At 30.7% G+C, this 17,095-nt stretch overlaps 1 protein-coding gene across 1 annotated transcript; it reads left to right on the top strand.

The window, feature by feature from the left end:
* Positions 1-407: 407 nt before the first annotated feature.
* On the top strand, positions 408-8,732 carry LOC116775497 (galactokinase-like). Its single transcript, XM_032668380.2, has 9 exons — positions 408-562; positions 2,040-2,204; positions 2,774-2,957; positions 3,513-3,639; positions 4,924-5,049; positions 5,773-5,954; positions 6,693-6,799; positions 7,895-8,053; positions 8,594-8,732. The coding sequence occupies exons 2-9, from the start codon at positions 2,040-2,042 to the stop codon at positions 8,708-8,710; spliced, it is 1,167 nt and encodes a 388-aa protein (XP_032524271.2). The 5' UTR covers positions 408-562; the 3' UTR covers positions 8,711-8,732.
* Positions 8,733-17,095: the final 8,363 nt, after the last annotated feature.

Genomic DNA, 17,095 nt, shown 5'->3' with positions numbered 1-17,095 from the left:
TGTGATCGTATAATGGTTTACATATCAAGAATAAAATATTATTTTAAAAAAATATAATATATAATAAATTTAAAATAGGATATTTAAGAATAAAAATAATAGTAGGAATGTTTATATATTTCCCTGATAAGTATGTATCTGTTATTAATATTTTATACGTTTTAATTAGCGATATCAATTGTGGTTTCTACAACATTTCATTATAATAAAAAGTACGGCTGAACTTGGTTATAATATTTATATGATGACGAAGCTCCAAACAGATTACTATGTACTGATTTATTTTTGCTATCTTAGTCTTGTTTCAGAAACCAAAAGTTAAAATACTTTTGGTTTCAACTTTTTTAGTTAAACAAAAAACACAAGATATATCTGACAGATTTTTATTTCGATGACCATTATGAATTAATTGTATTATCTTCATCCATATACAAATACAGTGTAATTATCAAAGAGTTTTGTGTTGTGTACTCAGCCTTATATTTAATGTAATTGAATGAACGCTGTATCCGAGCAACGGGCAGTGGCTGTCTGAGTGTGTGTAGGAGGTGTTATATTCACGGTGAGTTAAAAAAATAAAAGGATTCTAAAGTGGTTTTATGTGTTCCTTAGTTTAGAATTATAGATATATATTGTTTATGGTTTTTACTGCATCTAAGGTAATACGTTTCTGCATGTATAGATGGCGTATTTTGATCTATTAATTTGGGGGTAGTTATAGTTTATTGGTAATTGTTTACCTTCATATTCTTGTTAATTTATCTTTCTGTAGGTCGTTGTTACTATTATATGATCATATAATTTTTATTCCTATCCTTTTATATTACAGATGCACTCCTATCCAAATTACAAGCAGCTGTCGGTTTATTTACTTCATAGGTACTTTTTGTAACTAGAGAATAATCTTATTTTGTCTCTGATTTAAATTATATACTGCGATACTGTTAGGAGTTGGATCTTTAAGGCAATTGTTTTAGATAATTCTATTTATTATTTCTTATTCATTGATAACTAAACGTTCGGTTTTGCTCTGTTTTTGTGTTGTTACTTTAAAATTAATGGATCAATGGATCTGGAACACAGAAGAACACTGAGAACGCTAAATTTTGTTATTGTTTATGCTCGTGAAATAAAATCACGCCACCCATAGTCCCTTAGACGACGCAATGTAATCGAAATATTCGTGTTTTTCTAACCAATTTACATAGTTAACTTTGTAAACATACAGTTTTAAGGATCAATATTAGTAAGAACTTAAAAAGAAATCTTAATTTTATTTCGCTCATCTTTATCGTCTTAATATAACACATATAATATTAATGATGAAGCGTTACATAAAAATACTAATTTTACATTTAATCTCGTTGAACATATGTGAACTAGATAATATTATCATTTTGCAAACATTACAGAGACGAAAAATTCTTAAAAACAAGCCGTCTCGTACAACTCTGTCGCTTGTTTACAATTCATCAGCGGCGATTTTGTTTTATTTAGGTATATTTTAATGTGAAGTCAGCACTTTTTTTTTTGTAAATTATGGAATATTAAAACTATCTCTTCCATATAATATATATATGCTAACGTCTTATTCCTTAGGACAACAACGTGTTTAATATTAATCGAACAATAAAACCCGTCGTGTTTGTAACAAATGTTTTTTTTTAAACTTTAGCATGTTTATATTGTTCCGTCGGTGTTATCTGTATGGAGATTATGTTTCTCGATGTAAACAGAGAAACCTTTTATTTAAAATTACATTTACTACTGTATATTCAATGTCAAATTCTATCAAGGTTTTTGGGATACGGAAATAGCCGTAGACATATTTTATGCTAACAATATTATTCTATACTTTTAAAATTTAAGATGTTATTTTAACTATGATTCATTAATACTAAACTATATTACCAGTCTTATATTATTTTCAGTTATGGCAACTATTGCTGGTTTATGTGTTATTAGTCCAACAATGAGTGTTATAAAGATAAAGGAAAATAAATTACATAGTTGTATAATGATATAGACTCTTGATATAGATGTCGGAAGCGGTCCCTAAAGGTGAAGAAGTTCTGCTTAAAGAGGCAGTCTCTAAGTTCGTCTCCACATACAATCGCAAGCCGCTAGCGGCAGCTGCTGCCCCTGGTAGGGTCAATCTCATTGGAGAGCACGTTGACTATTGTGAAGGATTCGTGCTACCTGTGGTACGTGTTCCCAAAAATCAAGTAGAAAATCCTTAAATATTTCTATATTCAGAGGATCTCTTAATGTCCATTTAGATTTAATCTTCTCAAGACAAACATGCATTCGTTCATAAAATTGTCTACTTAACGGAATTTTTTTTGCTAAGTTTTAATTTCTTTTTAAGCACTTGTTATGTGTGCAACGCGGCTTACCTGTAGCGGTCATGTTCAAAACAAATTTAAAATACTAGAAATCGTAAAATTTTATGGTTCTATAAATGACAGACTAAATTTTATTGATAGTTAAAGGATAATCCTCGCGTAGATAATCGTTATTCTGTAATAAACATCGACAAAATAAAATATGTAGTTGATAAAAAATTAATTATGTAATGGAGATTTTATTGCAATTTGATTATTTTTTTTTTAACCCACCTTTGTATTTTCGCAATAAAATAACTTATGTGTAAATTGCACTTTTCATTAATTGCATTTTTGTAAAAACTGTACTTTAAAAATTATTGTAATAATTGCCCTTGTTTGGAAAGTCATATTCACTGGGATAAGTTCTGGCTATATTGTTTTTGCAGGCGTTACCATTTTTCACTGTAGTGGTGGGTTCATACAATTCCACTGATGAGTGCAGGGTGCTGTCAATCCTTGCCAGTGGACAAGAGGTCCAGACCAGCTTCTCTTCTACAGAATCATCTTCTTTGCAACCCGGGGAGCCAGGGTGGGCTAACTATGTAAAGGGTGTACTGGCCAATTTTCCAGGTGTGTTAAATTTATATCAATACAAAATTTGTTAAATATTCTATTAAATACTCTACACTCTAGAGCTAAAACAAATAAAATTTTCATTAAAACTGGACAGAGTAAAAAAATAAAAAGAAATCAACAATGGTAACAATATAATAACGATTTCTGAACATGATTCGTTTATTTTTTTTAATTATACTTGGTCTTTTTAGTATCATTTCATGTATTTCTATTGCTTCCTATGTTATGTCGTGTTTCGTTGATGGAACAATTTTATTTAAGTGCCCACACCACCTTAGTATGAATCGTAATACTTTCAGAAACCTTATTGTCATATGTACTCAGTGTTTTTAAAGTCAAAATGCTTGTAGTGCTATGAAAAATTATTGTCAGATTTTAATTATGTTAGGATAGCTAAGTCTTAAACAACTTAATTTAAATGCTTTTAAACATTAAAGGAATAGGTTTTTATCAAAATATCACGATGACGATGTACCTAAAAAGTGTTTAATAAAGAATATTCTATGCACATTTATATAGATAGATATAATTTGAATGTTTTACTTATAGAAAAGGTGAAAGGTCTCGATGCGGTTATTGTATCAGACGTGCCAATGGGGTCCGGCGTCTCCAGCAGCGCTTCATTGGAAGTAGCATTCTTCACGTTCCTTGAGGACCTCACTAAGATCACGGTTGAGTATGTCGAAAGTCTAATATGATTAGAAAATTAGAAAAAATTGCCTAGTGAGATATACGTTGATATTATTAGGTTTATTCTGTATCAATTTAACGAATATTTAGCCAAGTTAAGTTAAAGTTATTGGTATAAAAAAATGTGAATAATCGAGAACCTGTATGTAATAGCCCTTGATAGTATTAATAGACATTTATTGGTATCAAAAAATATATGTCTATTGAATTTGAAAGATTAAATGAGCAGATCAAAAAATGTTTAGCTCAAAATTATGTTTTGTAAGCGCTATCAAAGTGCTGTAAAACATAATGTAAGCTCTAATAGTACCATCAAAAGTTATGAGATTGTTAGCAAGTGATTAAGTTAGCCGTGTTCTGTGCTGTTTAAAAACAACGAATTCATATTAATAACTCCGACATAAGTCTATCCGAAAAGTCCGAAACAAGAAGGTTTGTCTTTCGATTGTTTATATGTAATTATATTTTTTTGATATGTCCTTGAATCTAAAAACTTTAGATTATTTTTACGTATACGATGTTAATAGATTCGTCTAAATCATGAAAATGGCTCTGGGTACATGACAATTAAATAAATAATAGTTTAAAAAAACTAAAAAAAAACGCTTTAATATCTAACCGAACTAAAATATAGAAAATAATTTTTAGGTACAAAGAAATTATTTTACAGTCCTAGAAGGTCTAACAAACATCCATAGCTAATTACCTCAAAATAAAAAAATAAAAAGAAAATAAAAAAATTAACAGAATAATTATAACTCGCAACACGTTTCTAACTAACGTATCGTTGTTTGTGTACCTGTCTATTAGCTTTATAAAAGAATTAAATAAAAATGGCTCATATGGAAGCAGACGTTTGTTATGGTACGCGGTACATTTTACTGAGAACGAACACTTTATTTCATGTCAACGTTCAATTTTGCTTTTCGTTATGGCTGTCAACACTATTCGTCAAAGGCTAGAAATGTTCGAAAGTCCGTACAAAAAAAAAAAAAGTTAAAATTCTACAAATTTTTAGCACACACTGGGAACACTAAATTAAATTGGTTACCGTCAGTCTGCCCTCGCACAATAGGTGCACCGGTAACTTAATTATAAGCTAGCAGTTTTATAATTTTTATTATACTGTTGAAGAGAAAATTTTTATTTTACATTACTTCCAATTACAGTACAATTAGTAAATTTAATCTCGACATGTGGTTTCGGTTTGGAAATCAGGAAAACCGTTTCCTATATCGAACGGGTTTTGTGGAATGAATTTTTTTTTCAGTCCAGTCAAAAAAGCTCAGTTGTGTCAGAAAGCTGAGCATGATTTTCCCGGAATGCCGTGCGGTATTATGGACCAGTTCATAGTGACTCTTGGAAAAAAAGATCACGCATTACTAATAGATTGCAGGTGAGCAGCAAGAGTTCTAGACTATTCTTTAAGAATTTTTTTTTTGAAGTTTATTGAATATTTCAATCCAAACTGGAGTAAACTTGTTCAAAGATAGTCAAGAATAAGTAAAGCTTTTTACGTAATTATGAAAAATGTGTTCGACCTATTTATGAAAACATAGATTTATTATTATTAAATTATTTTTTAACTTTATACTGTTTAAGTGCAAATTTTTCTCATTGTCTTTTTAAAACAAATTCTCTGTCCATATGCAATATTATTTTGTTTAAGATTTTCGCGTGTACACATTTAAATGAAGCTAAGATTTTCGGGAGTAGTATCCGAAAAGTTTAGTCTCATTTAAATATAAAGCTTTTATTTTGTTTAACTTTTGGAATTTATTATTTTATTTTAAAACCAATAAAATACAGTATTCAGTTTAGCACAAGTTAAGTACCAAAAATAGAAACAATTTTTTGTATACTAACGGGCAAAAATAACCAACATCCGTTCCGAAACAGCGGGTAGGTAATATTGAATTAATGCAGGTTGTTAGATGTTGCCATTAATAAAATAAAAATATGAACAGTAAAAGCATTTTGTCTAATATATTAATTTTATCTAGTGTCGTTGAGATGAATACAGTATCCGCTTCCGTTCTCGCTTGTAACAATAATAAGGAATCGATCTCTGAAGGGAAGACAAATGAAATAAGAGCCGCTATCTCTAAACATCCTCCAGGTCATTGGAATCCAAACAGGTGCCAATGAAGTGTTCAGACGTCGTGCTGTTGGTTGTGAATTCTAGTGTGAAGCATCAGCTAACCGGAAGCGAATATCCTCAGAGACGAGCGCAGTGTCAGCAAGCGGCTGATGAATTGGGGAAACCCTCTTTAAGGAGCGCCACCATTCAAGATCTTTCAAGTAAATTTTACACAACATTAATCCGACCGAGTGCAAAAGCTTGGGTTATGTATTTAATTACCGTCGGTCCATTAAACAACCTATGGACTCTTTAAATGTGGAAATGAGGTTTAATGTAGACTGTAGTTATAGTCTGTATCATGACTCTATATTTCGTAAATATTTAAGTTTCAAACATAGCTGTGCAAAATATGTGTGTGTATGTGTATTTCTGTTTGGGACACCGAAGCCATAAAACGGATTGACCTATTTGGATGAGGTTCCTTTAATTTGAAAGCCACTTTTCAATTTTATTTTAGCTATGTTTGGTTATTGTAGGCCCTTTGGTGTAAGAGAATAAGACCGAAAATAAATTCATATTTACTTCGAGTGTCAATATAAATAATTTCTTTCACGTTTAATACCTTATTTATGTATTCCGAAAGCAAACATACAGTATATGTAGCTTTAATTTCGATTCCCTACTTAAATGGGATCAAAGGAGGGATTTTCGTGGGAAATTTCTTAGATCGTTTCCTTAAGTACCTTATTAACTACATTACACCCCAATTTCCCGTTCAGTATGCTATCGGTCCCTTTCATTCGGAACGTTGCGTAATATATATGATTTCTAATACCGTTCCATCTATTTATGTATTTATTTCTTACAGAGTGGTTGTTATGTTGTATAAAGCAACAATTTGAATAAATGCATAAATGTATAGAATTATTAATATCCTGCTCTATTATTTATTGTAGAACTGAAATGCGAGGAATTAGTTCTGAAACGTGCTAAGCATGTGGTCGAAGAGATCACCCGGACCGAGTTAGTCGCACAGCTTTTAGAGAGGAAAGATTATAAGGAGGTTAGTAGGTTAAATATATTGTTATATTTTATTTAACTATCTATAACTAAATAACTGACTCAAGTTTCATGATATTCTTATTTCCATAGCTGTGGTATGTTTTAATTATCAAGAAGATTTAATGATACGTAACACGAAAGCTAATAAAAAGAAAATTTAAACTTTAAATTGAGTCGCAGTTTATTTGAGTTTCGATCTTTATCTGAACCTGAGTTCGGGTCTGAAATAAGCTTGACCTAGTTTCTTTGGTTATATATTTGTAAATACGAAAAATATGGTTAAAGGGCAGCACCTAGTTTGGTTATTAAAATTGTGTAACTTCAAAGTTAATGTAAATTTATTAAATACGTTGAACATCCACGAGGTCTCTTTATTGCGCAAACAACTCGGAACACCACACACACACACACACCATGGTGACATACAAAACTTTCATTATAACTGTAAGGATGTTTGTCCACTGGACACGTGCAATCCCATTGAGAATACCAATTTATATCAATATATACTCTATCTGCATTATATATGAAATCGTTTACGGCATATGTGTATGCAAATCACAAACATAAATGTCAATATCAATGCAATCTCTTGATAAACAATAGTAAGCAAATGAGAGTTTATTGCCGGTCGAAGTACGTTAGTGTTAGTGTTTTTATCGGGTTAAACTTAACGTGGCAAAATTTACACATTATTCAGTTGGAGGTAACAAATTTCTAATTTATAGTTAAAAGTATTTTTACTAACTTATTTTCAAATAAATTAAATAAACTTTTAGATGAAAACTAAATTTCCAATAGTTTTGTAATTAATAGTCCAAAATTTGTGTAAACAGGGCGTTGAAGTGAATTGAAGCATAGGACACTTCCTGACGTACTTCAACGCGTTTAGTAGTTTACTCATTGAAGTGTATTAAGAAAATAAATCTAATTGTAACAGAACATTTCCATACAAATATAAATGTTAGTGTAATTTACACAACTCATAGAAGATTTTCTACTCTCAATCACGAAGGACTCATTAATACATAATGAGACTATCTCGTTAATTAAATCAATTTATATATAAAACATCTAACCTGTGTCATTGAACCAGGTAGGGCGACTGTTCTATCAGTCCCACGAGTCCCTGAGCAAGCTGATGGAGGTTTCTTGTCCCGAGTTAGACCAACTGGTTGATATCATGAGGTCATCGGACGGAGTGTTCGGCGCCAGAATGACGGGCGGCGGCTTCGGGGGATGCGTCATAGCCTTAGTGAGTTAAGCTCATACTGTCTACTATTGAACGCATCACCAAGTCCATCAGTTTAAACATTTGTTGTATAATTTAAAATACACGCTGCTAACGGAATACATCCTGTTAGTGTGATGAAATAGAATTGTTTTTAACAGTTTGCTATAGAAGTTGTTTTATAAACCAATTATACTGTGTTCCTTGTAGTCTCTGTAAACACTGGCGGTTTTCATGGGTATTGTCATTTGATTTGCTCTAAAGCTTTCCTGTTTTTTATACAAAAATGTTAGAAATTTTGTTGACGTTGAGAATTTATAACAAACGGGTACATCAAACAAATTGTGTAATATTGTTGCGTTTATTAAAGGTTTGATAGCTTGGCAACATTTATAAAAGACATTTGTTATATAAAAAGGGGAGTTATGCGGGAATAGAAATTTATTTCGTTGGTGATCATATAATACAGTTGTTATTCAAGAATAAATTTTATTTTTAGTGAGATAATTACTTTCTTTTTTTAAAATATATAGTAACTGTATTCTTTTTAACGTATTTTTATAGATAAAGAAGGAATGCTTGGCGTCTTTAAAGAGCAAGGTCCGGTCGGAGTACAAAGGTAACCCAGTGTTCTTTGAGTGCGAGCCGAGTGACGGAGCGAGAATATTAAAGATAGAGTAAATAAATATCCTTTTATTAAAAACCTTTCATTTCAAGTTCCTTTCATACTATTCTTCTGTGTATTATTGGTTCAGGCGGATATATTGAATTGGTGAATTAAATTCATTGTGATTAAAATTCTTTTAAAATTAAGAAGCGTTATAATTTGATGGCGCGATTTGTGTTAATTCAATATTCAGGGAAATATTTTAGAAAATACTTAGGGTCTGTTTGACTGTTTGGTGAACAATGAAAGTTTTGCCAGGAAATCCTTCTTTCCGGTATACATATATCCTTTTTTTATTAGTATCCGCATGGAATGCCAGGCGGTTTTAATTGTCAATAAAACATAGCTTTATACATTTTCAATGCATACCAAAATAATGGAATCGCACAAAAAGTACTGTTTTTTTTGCGAAGAAAACTAATTATCTATGTATGGCCCAGTATATATATATATTTAAGTATTTATATTAAAGTTATATTATCAGGAGAAGTTATTAATATATATTGTGTAGAGAAACGGGCGAATGTACTATCTGATGATAACTTTATACCTATTACCTCAGGATAAAGTTTTACTCGTGTTAAGGTTTAAGGGATTCTAGAAAAATGGGGAGGGATTTTGGGATTATACTGAAATCGAATAGAGTATTGGGGTTTACAAAACCTCCTATAAAAATATTGTATTGTAAAAAACTGATTACACTGTAATATTTTTTGTCATCAAAGAACAGTAAGGTATACATTACTTTAAATACGACAGGTACTCGGAACTCATCTGTAATGGCGTATAAAGTTCTTGTGAGGTAGGTTAGTGCTGTCTCATTTTCCACGAAATAATTCTACCTAACAAAGTCTCTTATTTGAGTTAGATTAAATAAAAAAAGGCTTTTAATTTGATGCACATAATACGGCAGGTCATAATTTTTTTAATTTAGTAACAAAACCAATGTTTAAATTTAGTTACATCAGATTAAAAAAATTTTTAAAGATTCATACATGTTTATATCTAATTTTAATCTGTTTGATAAAACAAAGTATTTTTCCTTCTACATCATCATTCATCATTAGCCTATAGGAGCCCACTGCTGAGCTTCTTCACAGATTCTTCTTCACACTTCTCACATGGAGAAGGTAAGAGCATTAATCACCACGCTTGCTCAGGACGGGTTGGCGATTTCAAACTTATAATTTGAAATTATAACACCAGGTTTCCTCACGATGTTTTCCTTCACCGTCCGTCAGTGGTGTCTAAATACTCTTAGAAAGTACATATGATTCGGAAAACATCACATCTCATTGGTACTTGCCAGGTTTGGAACCCGCGCCCTCGCGTATTAGAGGCGGGCCTTTTAACCTCCAGGCCACCACGACTTTTCTTCTACGTTATGATATATTTGAGGTAACCATCATTAGATTAAACAAATTGGATTCTGTAATAAAATAATATCGAATGTCCATTACGGACCTCATTATAACAATGCATAATAGGCGGTAATAAAATTGCTTCGGTATTTAAATTAATAATGTTATTTAATATTTTTGAATAATAGCTATTTCTGCTTATTATATTAAAAAACACTAATAATCTCTTAATTTTTCAGGTAGTATCGTTACATATAACATATATGTGTATAAGAAACTTAAATAATGAAAAAGGTACCATAGGAAATTCAGAGAATTACGTTCTAAAAAATACATTAACATAAATAGATTTCCATTAAATGATTATCTCATCTACTTCGACATGGCGTTAGTTCAATTACAAAAGCACTTATCGGGCAAAGTACAAGCGTGAGTATATATTATCATTAAAGAAAAAATTACAGTCTTGTAATCAATCTATATATTTTACTGAAACATTAAGTTTCAATAGTGTAAAACAGCTTAATATTGCCTTAAGTTTTCTTTAATAAACTACGCACGATTTAAGAGTGAAAATCTACAGAATGAATGTGTATTTATGTATATTGTCCGATGCGGTATAGAATGTTAAGTAAAATAAATGCTTTCGCTCCAAATGTATTTCTTTTTGCCTCTGAAAGCACGATATTGAAAATTCCTGTTGGAATAAAACAACTGGACATAGTGTAGCTAAAACCTTAGACTGTTAGTAAAATTTATAGTTCCATGTAAAATTTTAGAAGTGTTATCTATTTATACAGCCAGAGCTTTTTCGAATTCAGTTTCAATTTAATTAATATAGAACGTCTTTTATTGAAATTTTAGTAGAAGAATAGAAATCGAATACTAAAAAATGTTTTAAAATTGTTCTGCCTTATTGTAAGTGTCTGTAACCGAGTCGTGGTGGCCTGGAGGTTAAAGGCCCGCCTCTCATACGTGAGGGCGCGGATTCGAAACCTGGCAAGTACCAATGTTATCTTTTCCGAGTCATATGTACTTTCTAAGAGTATTTATCACTTGCTGGAACAGGCTACAGCAAGCCTTGGGGTCTAAATAACCCCAAAAAAGTGCTATTGCAGAAGATAAGGGGAAACCATTGCACCTATCTTCCCATGAAAGTCATCATGTATACGGATTACTGATACGTGGTGACCACGACGAGGCTGCAAAGACTCTTGCGACGAGGTTTTGATTGTAAATGCGATCCAGATTTTTCAATATGAGAACTTCTCTGTAGTGGGCTCTGCCATCGCCCGGCAGCATAGTTACCACCCAGAACAACATAGAACAATAACATAAAAAAAAAATTAACAAAGCGGATTACATATAACCTTGGTTTGCGGTTCCTTGACAGCAATCGTATTTACGAGCAGCCGAGATGAAAGTTTCTGTCAGTTAGTAGGATTTAAAACAAAAAGTTTGATAAACTTATCTTTATTTCAACAAGTGAAAATCTTAGATATCATGTGAGCTAACCTATTGTTGGAACTTAGACCTTAACTATTTAAGTTTATATGTCCAAAATTATATAAGGGAAATTCGTATTGTTTGTGTATTGAATACATAGTAATATTTTAAAATTTAATTTCGTTTTCTGCTACTACGTGCATTAGTTGGGATAGTAGATTTATTCCATGAATTGTAATTGTCTGATGATTTAAAATACAATGACATGTTATTTCTGTGTCTCACTGTTTTTGCAACCATCGCATCCCCAATAAATAGTGTCTAGATGAATATATCTATTAATAAGTTGAGTTTGGTAGGAATATCTTTCCCTAATTTGTTCTCATATATAGATGCTTGTAAAACTTCCGTTTATAAAAAGATATTCAACCGACGTCCGGCAAATACTTCATAGCCAATTACATCTATTCAAAGCCAATCATGGCGTCGTTCTATCTTCCCTTATTATTTACGCATCAAATAAAACACATTTTATGTGGTGATTGTTTTTAATTTATTTTTGCGATCAAATTTTCAAGCCCGCAAGCAAAAACGAGGGTAATGAATCAATTTATTTCATTGTTCCGCATGAACGAAATTCTCTTTTTCTCGTATAAAAGATAAAAGATTTTTGTCAAATATATGAATCTAATTTATTGGTACCATACATATTATTATCCTTATCCTTAAAAGGTCTTAATTTTACATTAAAATGCTAATACCGCATGAAGGCAATTAGAGAGCAAAATCTCGACAATCTTGCATATATTGTTTATATAAAGGATGTAATCTTTTGGAATATTTAAACGTAATAAGAAAAAGATTTTTTTTTAAGAAAGAATAACTTTTTTTATTTGTTGTAAAATAATATAATAATACGTGATATCTTAAATCGAAATAAAAATCGCTATTTGACTAACACCTTTTTAAACGCTTCCATTTTTGAAATTCAAAACAAAACGTCAAAGTTTTTGAATATGAAATTTGAAACTAAAATTTAGGTGAGGTGTATAAGGGTCGACAAGTTTAAATAGCTCTAGCGAATTATGTCATATATATACATATATGCCCCGCTGTTTAACAAACTGAAATATATGTATAGTAAAATTATTAGTGACTCTTTTTTGGAATATAAAAAATATATTATATTTATAATTTATGTGTAATGGGGTACAGAAATAGTACTTGAAGTTGCTCGTTCTGTAATATGGCTGTCCAGTTCAATATCTATTGTGTCTATTGCATAATTATAAAATGATAAATGGATAATAGTGCCTAAGCTCTCTCCGTCTTATTATTTTCAAAAACAACGCTTTTACCTTCCCGTGTTTATCTTTATTACAATAATGTCAACTTTTTTATACTGTCAACGATCGATGTTGTCTGTAAAATTATGTATGGTGGGCGTCAATACGAATAATTTTAATTTCTCTTTATAATCTATTTTCTTTTTTCATGTTTTTTTTGTTTTATTCATTATCTGTATATGCCACTAAAAAATGGAAAACATATTTAATTACTTGCAATATATAATATCATAGTAATATAGGAATATTAGTAGTTGCGAAAGATTAGTGTGTAACTACAGATCGGCCAAAAGATATGAAGATGGCAACAAATTATTATTAGATTAATGTAGTGCTGTAACTGTCATATGCATGTGGCCTTTGATGACATTGATTTTATTCATTATATATCGTGAAAAGGTATCATAAAAATGTACAAATATTTTCTTTATGTTTAATTTTAACCTCATTGTATAATAAGCCTTAAGATTAACAATGTTTCGTTTTGAATCATTTAAAAATTCATTCATTCTGCTCTACCTACAAGTCTACATAGATCACAGGTGGGGTGTAGTCGTTGTGGACGGAGGGAGGCCATGACAGAAACCTATAATATCGTCAAAGCCTTTGATAGAAATCGGAAATACTCCAGCAAGTTATTATGTTTGTGCAGAGCCGCTGTGAAGACTTTTTTGAACCGATAGGTATTAAAAATTGAGCAAATTTTCGGTACGTTTTTGTTTGTTTGGTTTTAGAACCTCATTTAAGTTTTTCTCGACCTCAGTCGTATCCTTATTCTAAACTACTCCTATCCAGTTTTGATACTTAAGCTGTCTCGATAAAACTTTAATTTGAACTAATAAAATGTAATAATTTTTTTATTTATCTTTAATAAGATATAAAAGTGGTTTTAATCGTACTGGAACTATGCACTTAAAAAAAATATGTTTTTTTAAACAAAGTTTTATTTACGTATTTTGGTAAAAGAACAAAATTCTAATTCCAATAAAAATATATCATTTTGGGATTAAATTATTTGATTGTATAGGTTATTTTTAATTCTAAGGGCAACAGAAAAGTAGGCGACACACTTGACTGGTAAAATCTGATTAAAACGAACCAGTACTCGAGTACCTTCTGATGTCTTCGAAGACATCAGAAGGTTTTAGTAAGGCTTAAGGCTTCTCGACCCTTACTTACTGAAGGCAGTAATTATTATCTCGGTCTCGCCAACCCTGGACTGGAGAGCGTACTTAAAATAACTAGGCCTTATGGGCTGTATTAACAAGTAAATCTATAAATTATCAAAGAGGACAAATAATATGACGCCTTATTTTCACGCCTACGTAATAAGCACACACATTAAACAGGATTAACAAGATAAGTGGTTTGTGTAAGAGACAAGGATTTTGTTTTGAGAGGGTCTTACTATGGATTTTTTATTTTCAATATGAAATATGATTTGCATCTATAGTTACCTGTAAAAAAACAATTTCTAACCGTCTATATATAAAAAAATATTGACTGTTTAAAGGAAGATTGTCAACTAAAATGTATCAACAAAAGTTTATTCAAGATTTTTATTTTGCTGTAGGCATCCCTTTTTTATTTTTAGTTCAATTTTCATTTTTATGTATGGCAAAGGAACGAAAATTAAATTGTATGATAAAGGTACTAAGTTTAAACAACTTTAACCATTAGAGCCATTACAGTGTACAGAACAAGGGTTTACATTTTATGGAACAAAAATAGTTAACAAGCTTTTCTGTGTCTCTGCTGCAGTGACTTTAAATTGTCGATCAAAAAGGATGTTTTTTCTGGGGTGGGGTCTTTTATGTCCTTTATGAATTTTGTGAAAAAGTGCATAGATTTAAAAACGTAACATACGATAAATTGTAATACTGCATATATTTGTATACAGACACATAATGGGGACATTTCTAGGACAAACAAAACTATAGAACAAAAAGCTTTTGACAACATTGACTGATGATTCGCTTACCTCCTTGTTTCATGTTATTAGTAAATAACGCTCTTATATTCTTTATAATTAGTTTTTGTTCTTCATCTTAAAATTTAACTTTCTAGATATCATTACAATCAACATTTCTCAAAAGCGGAATGGTTTAAAACAATATTAAGTAGAAAAAAAAATTGAAAAATGTTTTCTGCAGGGCTTTTAAATATCAATCGTGAAAGTCTCTTCTTTTTAAAGGAGTAAAAGAAGAAGTGAAAAAATATATAATAAATTTATTACTTTCGTCAATCTTGTTATAATTAAAAAAGTAAGCCAGAGGCAAATTACTTATTTTAAAATCCACTTAAACGTAACTTGTTTATTAAATCTTCTAAAACTCTTTGGGCTTCCGAAGTTAGAACAATCTTGATCTTTAAAATATCTTACTATAAAAAAATCACAGCATAAGTGTATGGTTGTTTTATACAATAACATTAGTTTGGCCATCGCTGTGTTATTAAAGGCTGAAGGTAAATTACATTATTAATTAGGAGATGTAACGTTGTGTGCAGACTCAGGTGTCCGAGTAAGATTTCTTTGTAATTTTATTGTGATCCGTCTGAATGTATGATTCATGTCCACAAGGAGCCACCAAACTTTAAGAAATATTTAATTTTCATTTCTATAAATATGAAAGATTCTTTGAATTTGTGTTCTATGATTCTAACATTCGCTGTAAGGAGGATAATACATTCAGATTCTTTGTATGAAAATGAAAATTTTGAAAGAAAAACAATTAAACATTTCCAATAAAAATATAAACGTGGAAAATTTAAGTTTAATGATTTAAAAGTGATCGCGCAAGCTTAAGATAATACTCGTCGTCTTTTAATAAATACCATTTCAACATAAATAATGTAAAATGTCTTCATAACGTAAATAACGAAAAGAGGACAACGTGGTAATTCTAATAAATTTTGATGTACCACACATAACAGAGTTCTAAATCTAGTTAAATGATCATTGTTATTTATGTTGCCTGCTCTAATATTAACAATTTCTTATTACATTTAAGATTTTTGCGTGTATTCATCGAAATGGATCTAAGGTTTTCTTAAATTACTACGCGTTTTTTATTATTCTACAACTAGAGGGGATGAAAGTGTCTGCACGTGATCACGGTTGCTGCAAAGGAACCGTGACGTCGCGATTATGTTGTTGGAAAACAGTAAAAAACGGAATATCCGAAAACCTTATTTCATTAACAATTTCTTTTTATTACTACTCGAATTAATTATTATCATTAAAAATTATTCCTTTTTGTTTTATGGAACGATTAAATTTTAGATTCGTAAACAACTCAATGTCTTCACACGATACTACACAATGACCGGACAAATAAAATACATTAATATGTTAAGTTAAAAATTCATTTTACAATTATAATATTTTGAGAAAAACATGTCTCATGTCTAAGTTCATTGATTATATAGAGGAATAGATGTCATTTGTTAAAAACCGTAAACTATGGTAAGTGCCTGATTCAATTTGTGTTTGATAAAGAGGGTGAAGAGGCTTAAATGTCTTACATTAGATTTTCACTTTATTTCTTAACGTTGTAATCCCAAAGTCTCACGCCAGTAGAATGTATAACAGTCCTCATAAAATAGCCGGTATTCGTTTTGTTATCATACTTTTGTTCGTTTCGTTATGCAAAGAGCAGAATACTCGTGAGTCTTAAACATCACTACAAAGAGCACTAGTTTATAGCATAATGAAAATTATGAATCATACAGATGATGTTTAAATTTGTTTATTTAAATGGAAAGTCTGTTCATTTTGCTAAATGATCTCAGTTAAGCTGTAAATGTTAAAGATTGCGAAATGTTAGAATGAAGTCAACAACCTGAGGTCGATAAGGAGATGCTACGTCGATGAACTAATTGAAACAGAGACGTGCTGTGGACTTTGCCAAAGGTCTCAGAGGCTTTAAGAAAATTAAAATATATATGATATAGTGGAGCTGCTTAAGAGATTGAAATGCAGCAAAATTTGTGACGATTAGTTTGAAAACCGCTCACTTTAACAAAAATGTTACGCAGTCTTAACATAATAAATATGCAAAATAATAAAATTCCGTTATCGGAAAATACATCACGGTTTTTATTAACTCTCCTGAAATATAACATTCAATAAACGAATGAATGTTTGATGCGCTTGAAACATTTTACAATTGTATCTGCATTCAAGTCCTTTGGGAGAATAACTACGAATTAAAGCGATGTACTGATAGAAGATAAACAGATTAAA

Source organism: Danaus plexippus, chromosome 8, assembly GCF_018135715.1.
Source record: "Danaus plexippus chromosome 8, MEX_DaPlex, whole genome shotgun sequence".
Taxonomy (NCBI): domain Eukaryota; kingdom Metazoa; phylum Arthropoda; class Insecta; order Lepidoptera; family Nymphalidae; genus Danaus; species Danaus plexippus.
The sequence above is the reverse complement of the archived record's forward strand: the minus strand, read 5'-3'. Positions and strand labels throughout refer to the sequence as shown.

What these genes read in the sequence shown, in the direction of transcription:
- LOC116775497 (XM_032668380.2), top strand. Translation starts at nt 2,040, where the DNA reads ATGTCGGAAGCGGTCCCTAAAGGTGAAGAAGTTCTGCTTAAAGAGGCA. An exon ending in TGTACTGGCCAATTTTCCAG is followed by an intron (nt 2,958 to 3,512) that starts GTGTGTTAAATT and finishes TTTTACTTATAG; the next exon opens with AAAAGGTGAAAGGTCTCGAT. An exon ending in GGGGATGCGTCATAGCCTTA is followed by an intron (nt 8,054 to 8,593) that starts GTGAGTTAAGCT and finishes GTATTTTTATAG; the next exon opens with ATAAAGAAGGAATGCTTGGC.